Raw genomic sequence first — 9,999 nt, 5'->3', positions numbered from 1 at the left:
TCGATCCCAGGACCCTGGGATCGAGCCCCACATCGGGCTTTCTGCTCTGCAGGGAGCCTGCTTCCTCCTCTCTCTCTGCCTGCCTCTCTGCCTACTTGTGATCTCTGTCAGATAAATAAAGAAAAAATCTTTAAAAAAAAAAAAAATCCTAGGGGAGAACATAAGCAGCAACCTCTTGGACCTCATCCGCAGCAACTTCTTTCTAGAAAAGTCTCCAAAGGCAAAAATGAACTATTGGGATCCCATCAAGATAAAAAGCTTTTGCACAGCCAAGGAAACAGTCAACAAAATCAAAAGACAACTGACAGAATGGTAGAAGATATTTGCAAATGTCTTATCAGATAAAGGGCTAGTATCAAAACCTATTAAGAACTTCTCAAACTCAACACCCAAAGAATAAATAATCCAATCAAGAAATGGACAGAAGACATGAACAAACATTTCTTCAAAGAAGACATCTAAATACCCAAAAGACACGTGAAAAAAATGCTCAGCATCAGTCGGCATCAAGGAAATACAAATCAAAACAACGAGATACCACCTCACACCAGTCAGAATGGTTAAAATTAACCAGTCAGGAAGTGACAGATGTTAATGAGGATGTGGACAAAAGGGAACCATCTTACACTGTTGGTGGGAATACAAGCTGGTGCAGCCACTACGGAAAGCAGTATGGAAGTCTCTCAAAAAGTCGAAAATAGAGTTACCCTATGACTTAGCAATTGCACTACTGGGTTTTTACCCCAAAGATACAAATGTAGTGATCCAAAGGGGCACATGCACCTGAATGTTTATAGCAGCAAGGTCCACAACAGCCAAACCATGGAAAGAGTTCAGATATCCATTGACACACAAATGGGAAAAGAATATGTGGTATATATACACAATGGAATACTACTTAGCCATCAAAAAAATGAAATCTTGCCATTTACATTGATGTGGATGGAACTACAGGGTATAATGCCAAGGAAATAACTCAGTAGGATAAAGACAATTATTATATGATTTCACTCATATGTGGAATTTTTTTTTTAAGATTTTATTTATTTATTTGAGAGAGAGAGAAATTGAGAGCAAGCAAGAGAGGGGAGAACATCAGAGGAAGAAGCAGACTCTCCGTAGAGCTGAGAGCCTGATTCGGGACTCAATCCTAGGACTCCGGGATCATGACCTGAGCTGAAGGCAGTTGCTTAACCAACTGAGCCACCCAGGTGCCCTCATATGTGCAACTTAAGAAAACAGAGGAACATAAGGGAAGAGAGGGTAAAAAATAAGACAAAATCAGAGAGGGAGATAAACCATCGGAGACTCTGAATCATAAACAAACTGAGGGTTGCTATAGAGGAGGTGGGTGGAACGATGGGGTAATTGGATGACAAACATTAAGGAAGGCAGGTGATGTACTGAGTAATGGGTTTAATCACTGACCTCTACCTCTGAAACTAATAACACTTCTATATGTTAACTGAATTTAAAGAATGATAAGTAATAAAAAAGAAAAGAAAGAAAATACACTAAATGAAAGAGGCCAGTTACAAAGTATACAAAGTTATAAATTAAAACTTTATGTATAAAAAATGTTAGAGGACAAGCAAATCTATGAGGATAGAAAATAGATTATTGTCTAATGCTAGGGAAGGAGTGGTTTGGGGGGAAAATAGGGAGTCCTGCTACTGAGTATGAGTATTTCTATTTGGCATAAAGAAAACATCCTGAAATTAGATAGTGAAAATGGGTGCACAGCTCTGGGATATGTTAAAAATCACTGAACTGTGCACTTTAAAGAGTGATCCTTATTGTGTGTAACTTGTATCTCAATATAGCTGTTTTTTTAAAAAGAAAAGATTCTGTAGTGGTAGCAGATAGGTTAATGGTTACCATTAGGGAGAGACAGTGAATGGAACGGTGTTTTGAGTGCTGATGATGCTCCAATTCTGGTTGGGCAAGTTTGTTAACTGGTACACTTTCATTTTTGTGTCTTCTATCTTTTTTATTGTTTAAAGATTTCATTTATCTGACAGAGAGAGAGAGATCACAAGCAGACAGAGAGGCAGGCAGAGAGAGGGGAGAAAGCAGCCCCCCTGCTGAGCAGGGAGAAAATGTGGGGCCCGATCCCAGGACCCTGGGATCATGACCTGAGCAGAAGGCTGAGGCTTAACCCACTGAAAAACCCAGGCACCCCTGTGTCTTATATCTTGATGAAATGTTTACTTTAAAACAAAAGAACAAATACATACCAACAGGTGGACCTGCTGGCACAACACATTTCTTTTCCATTCGTGAAGCAGGAGGTGCATTCTGGTTCTTAGCAAGATTTTCTTGTATTAATTCCTGTACCCGAGTTTCATTAATCTTTGGGAAAGGAAGAATATGAACTCGCAAGTGGGATCCTTCTGTCGGGCGTGGAACTTTCTGGAATGCCATATGAGGGTTGGGATTCTCCTGCAACATCAAACGGTAAAATTAGTCAAAAGTTAAAAACAATGGCAGATTGCCAGGCAGAGTGGGAACTCAGAGAGCCCACAGACTGAAATTAGATGAATGATTACACAGAACTCAGATAAATGCTATAAAGGAGAGTACCACAATCTTACTTCGTATGTGACCTATCAGCAGCATCTGATACAGCTGATCACTCTTACTCCTTTTCCATGAAGGCTCTCTTTATTAGGTTTCTAGGTCTTCTTGCTACATCTTTGTCTACTTTTCATCTTCCTAATCTCACAATTATATGAAAACCCCAGGGCTCAGAGTTTGGGTCTCCTTTTTATTTATACTTATTTCCTTGGTGACAGCTTTCATTCTCAATATTTAAGCCATAAAAACACCAATGATTCATAAATTATTATCCCCCACTGAGCTTTCTTCTAAATACCATACCTATACATTCAACTGCCCACACACAGGATTTCCATTTGGATTTAAAGTAACATCTTAAATATACGTCCAAAATGGAACACTTACTCTTCATCTCTTCCAAATCTGCTTTCTACAGTGCTCCCCACTTTAGTAAATGCCGTATTTATTTTTCTACTCAGGTGAAAAGCATGGAGTCATCTTTAATGCCTTTCTCTAACATCCTATTATCCATTCTTCTACAAACCTTTTGGACTTTGCCTTTCAAACATGTCCATAATCTGACCACTTTTCATCAACACTGTGGTTGAAGCCAACATCTCTATATTACCACAGAAGAACAGTCTCCTGACTGTCTCTCTGCTTACGCCCTCACTCCCTCCCTTACTTTATTCTTAACACTGCACAGAGTATGTCAAACCATCACCCAACAGCTAATCTGCTCATTCAAATGGCTCTTCATCTCACTGAGTAAAATCCAAAATTCCTAAAATAATTTACAAGATCTGGCTTTCCTATAGGACTGTGTCCTGTTACTGTTTCCTTCATTCTGCTCTAGCCACAGAGGCCTTCTTGTTCTCACCTCAAGGCCTTTGCACTTAACTGTTCCTTCTGCCTATCCCCCTACAATTTGAACAGCATCCTCTATCCCTTCCTGCATTCCTTTGTTCAAGTGCCACCTTTCTTGGCCACCCTGTCTAACATTATACTCCCTAACACACTCCCTATTACTCTTATACTTTTCTCCTTAACACTTACCACCTTTTCACATACAATAAATTTTATTTAACTTGTTTATTGTCTACCTTTCTCTTACTAAAATGAAACTACATGAAGGCCAACATTTCAGCCAATCAAAAAAATATTTTTGTCCTCTGCTGTATTCCTGTTGCATCCAGAAACTGCCTGGCACATAGCAGTTAGTCTAAACTACTTCCTACTCTTTCCTAATGAGTGGGACACAATGTTGAACACATGTTAGGCTTGCAATAATTGAATGAAATGTGTCAGTTAGTATTTTCACAGACCCTTAAGGCTGTGAAGGCTTTGAAGGCTGTGCTAAATTTTTATCTAGTCACCTAGTTAAGCAGGATTATATTTCAAATACTACAGGCAGAATGGAATCCATTTTTCAATGATGTTCTACAGAGAAGGCTTTTTTACCACCATTACCTTTTGCAACCAGAAAATGCCCTTTTGCCTCTGAACCTGTTATTCATGTTGTAGACTAAGCTCAATACTACTGCATATACTCTTCAGACAGTTAAAATGGACATCATCATCCTCTACTAGAGCTGGTCCCCACAATTCTTTATGGTTATTTGGCCCAGACCCTGATAAAGAAACAGTTGGGTCATGGCAGATGATATAGGTAGCATATCTCAACAACACAATGGAACTAATACTCTTTTAAATGTAAAAAAAAGCCTGGTTTCAAGTTTTTGTTCTACTCATTATGAGATACTGGGTAAAAAACTTTGCCTAAAGGATATACTTATGCTTCTCTTACAAGGTTCCTGAGAGGGTGAAGTCAGATATAAAACTTGTTCTTGCCAAAGTATCCTTCATTACTTTGTATGTTCCCTTTTCATCTTTAGCAAAGGCAGGGGAAAATAAATAAATAAATTTCTCTCCAAGTCTTCATGATCACCACTTTCTAAACTATATGCTGAAAAGTGTTCTAAAATTATGCCTGGATTAACATTAACACACTTGTCTGTAGTTTCTGAAACTGTCCTTTCAAAAGTAGTATGTTTGTTTTTCCCTGTTCTTTAGGCACAATGTCTAAGATACTGTCTCAAAGTCACAAATATCAATTTTCTAAAACTCACAGGTGATTTTTTTTCAGGCTGGAAAGGTAATTCATGTGGATTTTGAGGTCTGAATCAGGATCATTTAAAGTACATTCTTATTACTTCTGCTTCTATTCACATTTATTTTGTTTATAATAAAAACGAAAACCTCAAACTTATTTTCTATGATGTAAATAATATTCACTGTAACAAATTTTAAAACTTGGGAAAAAAATAGAAAATGAATCATAGTGATGCTAGTATCTTTTCTAACTCTATTTTAGCTATCTCTCTTACTGTATATTCTTCTATCTTGTTCCAAGAATGACTTAAGGTCATCTAGAAAAATAAGGATATACATATTATTTCTAGTTAAAATCCTGCAGTGTGGTTAAGTCCATCCTAAGCTTTATAAGGAAGACTAAAGATACCAAAATTGTCAAGATAATTCCAAAGAAGAGTAAGTGGAAAAGTCAAACTTCCCAGATATCAAAACTTCTATAAACCTGTAATAATTAATTTAGTATGGCATTTGATATTGTTAAAGGATTAAAAAGGCTAATGGAGTAAAGAGCCCCAAAACAGGACTCTGTAAAAATGTAAGACAGGTGGCACTACAATTCAGAGGGAAGGATTAGACAAGTCAATGAGACAGTAGTACAATGAAGTATTTTTAGTACCTGGTCTCTGATGTCAGACCTCTGTGTCAAATTCCAGCTTTGCCACTTCCTGGTCATGTGACCTGGTGCTATGTCAATTCACTCACCACTTGTGTTTTAGTTTCCTCATCTGTAATCTAGATAATACTATAGTACCTACTTCGTAAGGTTCTTGTGAGGACAAAATGAGTTGTTATAGGAAGGCTTTCAGAACACTCATATACACAAACTCCCCCAGAATAAATATGAAAGCTATTTTCTAAAAATTCAAAGTACATTCATTTGAAAAAATATTTATTCACTGCACATACTATGGTATCACCCATGCCTCTAAAACTTAAACTATATTGCACTCTGAGAATTCCATTATATCACCAGCTACTTACTTTTCAAAAACAATAATAACTATAGTAAGGCTTAAAACAGAAATCACTTATTAAAGAAAATATATTGCTATTAGTCATTAATAGTGTTTTTCTTCTCATAAGCAATTTGAAATATTACAAACCAAATCTATACACAATTAAGACTAAAAAGTATTTTTTAATCATTTTAAAACAAAGTTCAAAGATGAAGCTATCCTAGAGCTGTATAGATAGATATTCCTCATAAAAATTCAGATTATGGGATAAAGTTACTGAATTATATTCAATTGTGTTTAGAAGATGCAAAAAGGGCTCATGCCCTTGAAATACAAGTATTGAGTTTTCTGGCCACTGTGTCTGTATACTACTGCCCTCTAACGGGCAGTGTGGTAAATATAAAGAAATATATTTGCTACCTTACACCAAACTTGGTCCACATAAGGACTTTTGAAAAGACAAGAAATGAGAAGAAGTTTAAGGCTCAGTGAACTCTGCGTATTCTTAGAAACATCTGCTCTTACTTGGAATTTCAACTGCATTTGGGCAAGTCCATTGAATATCACTGAGCTCATTAAAAACCACAGCCCAATTTTGTTGTTGAACATCCTTGTGGAAACAAGGAAATTCATTATTTTCAATAGAATAAAGACGCTGCCAAATTTTCATCTTTGACTGCAGAGAAATGCAATTATAAATTACTAACCAAGAATTTAGGCAGCTAAACACTTAGGTGAGCATGGTAACAATTTTGTCCAAGGCAACCAAGATAAACTGCCCTAAAAAAGCCAGCAAAACACACTATTGTTTGGAGGGAATTTTAAAATTAGATAATGATTTTCAAGAAATGGGCTCTGTCATCTGCTTTGAGAATATATGACAGTACTGGGAAGTACAGTGAATTTCTCAGACTTGAAAAAATGACACACGTACTATCTGGTCTGGAAACATGGAATTTTCTTTTCTTTTTTTTTTTTTTTGGCAAGCCAAATGAGAATATGCCTAGGGCTTATGGAAAACAAGGCTGAGAATGCACTTGAAATAAAAGCAAAGCAAACAAAATAAAACAAAAGCCCCAAACCCTTCTGGAAATCCAAAGTGGGCAACACTGGGGAAAAAAATTTCTTACTGTATGTTGGTCTCAGCAGTCAATGACAAATCAATGAGACCTTGTTTGCAGCTACAAAATTTGCCAAAATAATTTAGGTTATTTAGTAATTATTTAATGTGTATAAATTACTCATAGAGCTGTATGGGATAGCAAGTTATACAAATCTTTACAAATACTGCTGAAACCAATACTATCACTAGACTAAGTCATTAAACATTGACAAAATGTAACTGTAATTTTTAAGGTTGCCTAGCTGTGAATACAATATTGATGGAAGGAAACATTCTGAATTTTCATCCTCAGGACTTTCAGTGATCACCCAACTGCATTAAAGTTGCATCCTTAATGCAAATAAATTTGGTGTATAACTTTAATATCGAATGGGCTGGTTGTCCTAAACCAGGGTTTCTGTACCATGGCACTATTAACATTTTGACTTAGATAATTCTAGTTTGGGTAGGTGGGTGGGTGGGGGGTAGTGGGTGTCTTGTATATCGTAAAAAGTTTAGAAGCAACCCTGGCTTCCACATACTAGATGCCAATAGCACACCCTCTCCAGCTGACAAACAGAAATGTCTCCAGACATTGCCAAATTTCTAGAGAGGAGGGTTTGCCCCTGTTGAGAATCATTGCTCTAATTTATGATTCAAGATAGAGGCTTTATATTCTAAGACAGGTACTCCTTTCACAAGTTCCAAGGGAGCATGTAGTGACTAGGTAGGAGACCTATACTTTCACTCACCTGCTGACATGCAAATTAAAACCATAAGATACCACCACACACCTATGAGAATAGCTTAAAACAAAACAAAACAAAAAAACAACCGAGGATACCAAACGTTGTTAAAGATGTAGGACAGGGGCGCCTGGGTGGCTCCGTGGGTTAAAGCCTCTCTGCCTTCGGCTCAGGTCATGATCCCAGGGTCCTGGGATCGAGCCCCACATCGGGCTTTCTGCTCAGCGAGGAGCCTGCCTCCCCCCCTCTCTCTTCCTGACTCTCTGCCTGCTTGTGATCTCTGTCTGTCAAATAAATAAATAAAATCTTAAAAAAAAAAAAAAAAAGATGTAGGACAAATGGAACTCATATATGTGGCTGGTAGGAATGCAAAATGGTATAGATATTTGGGAAAACAGTCCAGCCGTTTCTTATAAAGTTAGTATTTTGTTACCATATATCCCAGAATCTTAACTTCTGAGTATTTATCCAAAAGAAATGAAAATTTATGTTCACACAAAAACCAGTGCAAAACCAGTGGTTTTGTTCATAATGGCCAAAATTGCCCTTCAGTTAGTTAAAAGATAAATACAAGCTTGATACATCCATATAATGGAAAACAACTTAACAACGAAAAGGAATAAACAACTGATACATGCAGCAACACAGGAGAATCTGGAATGCATTATACTAAGTGAAAGAAACCAAACTCAAAAGCTAAATACTGACATTACAGAAAAGGCAAAAACTTCAGAGACAGAAAACAGATCCGTTACTAAGAGTTTGAGGGGGCAGCAGGAAGTGATTATAACAAATTAAGGAACTGTGGGGGAGGGTGACAAAAATGTTCTATGTCCTTATTGCAGTGGTGATGGTTGTATAGCTTCATTCATCAAAATCTAGAGTACATTTTAAAAAGGTTAATCTTACTATACGTAAATTGTATCACAGTAAACCTGACCTAAAACTGAACAAATAAATCAGGTAAGATAGGGGAAGATGGTGTGACTTTTATGCTTCGGTTAGGGGCTTCATTTCATCACAATAATCTAAGTAAGTTGTTTATGGTTTAAGACTAAAGATGATCACAATATTTTACTTTCTTCCTATAACAACAATGAAATCCTTTAATTCACAGTTGGCAAAGAGTACAGATATCAGTGTAGATTAAATTTGCCTGGTAGTGAAATTAACTTTATGCAGAAATGTAAAGGGTATAGACTGTATATGATTTACAAAGGCTCTTCCTGTATGTGGGCTTTAAATCCCATTAGGATTTTAAGATCTACTCACTGTAATCCTGGGCAATGAAATATTCTTAGGCATAAATAGAAATTTTACATTAATTTATAAGAAAGGCCAAGTCTTCTCATTTTTCCTTCGAGTTTTAAGAAAGCTGTCAAATTACACAGTCTAACAAATATTTACATACTATTGCATATACAAAACAAATTAGAAAAACTGTACCACGTAAAATAGCAAAACACATGTCCAACTGATTTCTTGATGCCTTGGAATGAAGGTTGTATAAAGCTCTTATCTTGGCCTATCTTAACATATCATTTTGTGTGTAGTTAGTGGTTCTTTATAAATGTGTATGAGAATCATAGAAACAAAACCACTAAGTAAATAAACGTGCTGTCACAAAGACATAAAGATTCTGAAAGCCAAAGTGAGCGGACTCAGACCCAGTATTATTAACTGAGAATGAAAAGAAAAGCTGTATAATGAATGACTGGTAATCTTCATGGTATAAACCTTACCAACACTGAACACAATTTGTCTCAAATGGAGTTATTCCCTTCCTTCTCCTTCATATCCCCTTACCATTCCCCTCCTCTACTTACGTCACCAAGTTCTTTCCTTAGTTATTTAGGAAGCTCCAGAAAGTTAAAAGAGCACCTAAACCCAGTTATAATTCATCCTACTCATGTTTCCTCACATTCTGACTCTGAGAAGAAACTGAGAAATTAAGGTTCATTTTTGAGTACTTCAAAGATAAGTGAAGCAGAGAGACTAGGTACCATACCCGACTTCACTGTAACAGTATTTACAAACATCTAAGTGGAATCACCAGGTCTCAATTCTAACCCAATAATAAGGAAACAGTCAAATTACATGGTTGGTTCTTGCCTACCATTAGGGAATTTTAGAATGTGATAAAAAAAAAAACTTACTAGTTAAAAATAGAATCATTTGGGGGCGCCTGGGTGGCTCAGTGGGCTAAAGCCACTGCCTTCGGCTCAGGTCATGATCCCAGGAGCCTGGGATCGAGTCCCGCATCAGGCTCTCTGCTCAGCAGGGAGCCTGCTTCTTCCTCCTCTCTCTCTCTCTCTCTGCCTGCCTGTGATCTCTGTCTGTTAAATAAATAAATAAAATCTTAAAAAAAAAAAAAAGAATCATTTGGATCATTTTTCTTGCATTGAGACATCCTCCCTCCCTCCCCTAGACTTCCCGCATGCCCCAAGAAAGTAACTTTACCATGATGCTCTGCTTCTTAACT

General features: G+C 36.9%; 1 protein-coding gene across 2 annotated transcripts in view; it reads right to left on the bottom strand.

Moving 5' to 3' along the window:
* Positions 1–9,999, bottom strand: part of SBF2 (SET binding factor 2) — a 474,622-nt gene that overhangs the window by 187,788 nt on the left and 276,835 nt on the right. For both annotated transcript variants that reach the window (XM_059408436.1, XM_059408445.1), the window contains exon 14: positions 2,238–2,442. In XM_059408436.1, the coding sequence (XP_059264419.1) occupies positions 2,238–2,442 (205 nt within the window). The remainder of the gene's footprint in view (positions 1–2,237; positions 2,443–9,999) is intronic.

The sequence above is a fragment of the Mustela nigripes genome, chromosome 1 (assembly GCF_022355385.1).
Source record: "Mustela nigripes isolate SB6536 chromosome 1, MUSNIG.SB6536, whole genome shotgun sequence".
NCBI lineage: Eukaryota > Metazoa > Chordata > Mammalia > Carnivora > Mustelidae > Mustela > Mustela nigripes.
Note: the sequence above shows the minus strand (reverse complement) of the source record. Positions and strands in the feature narration are given on the sequence as shown.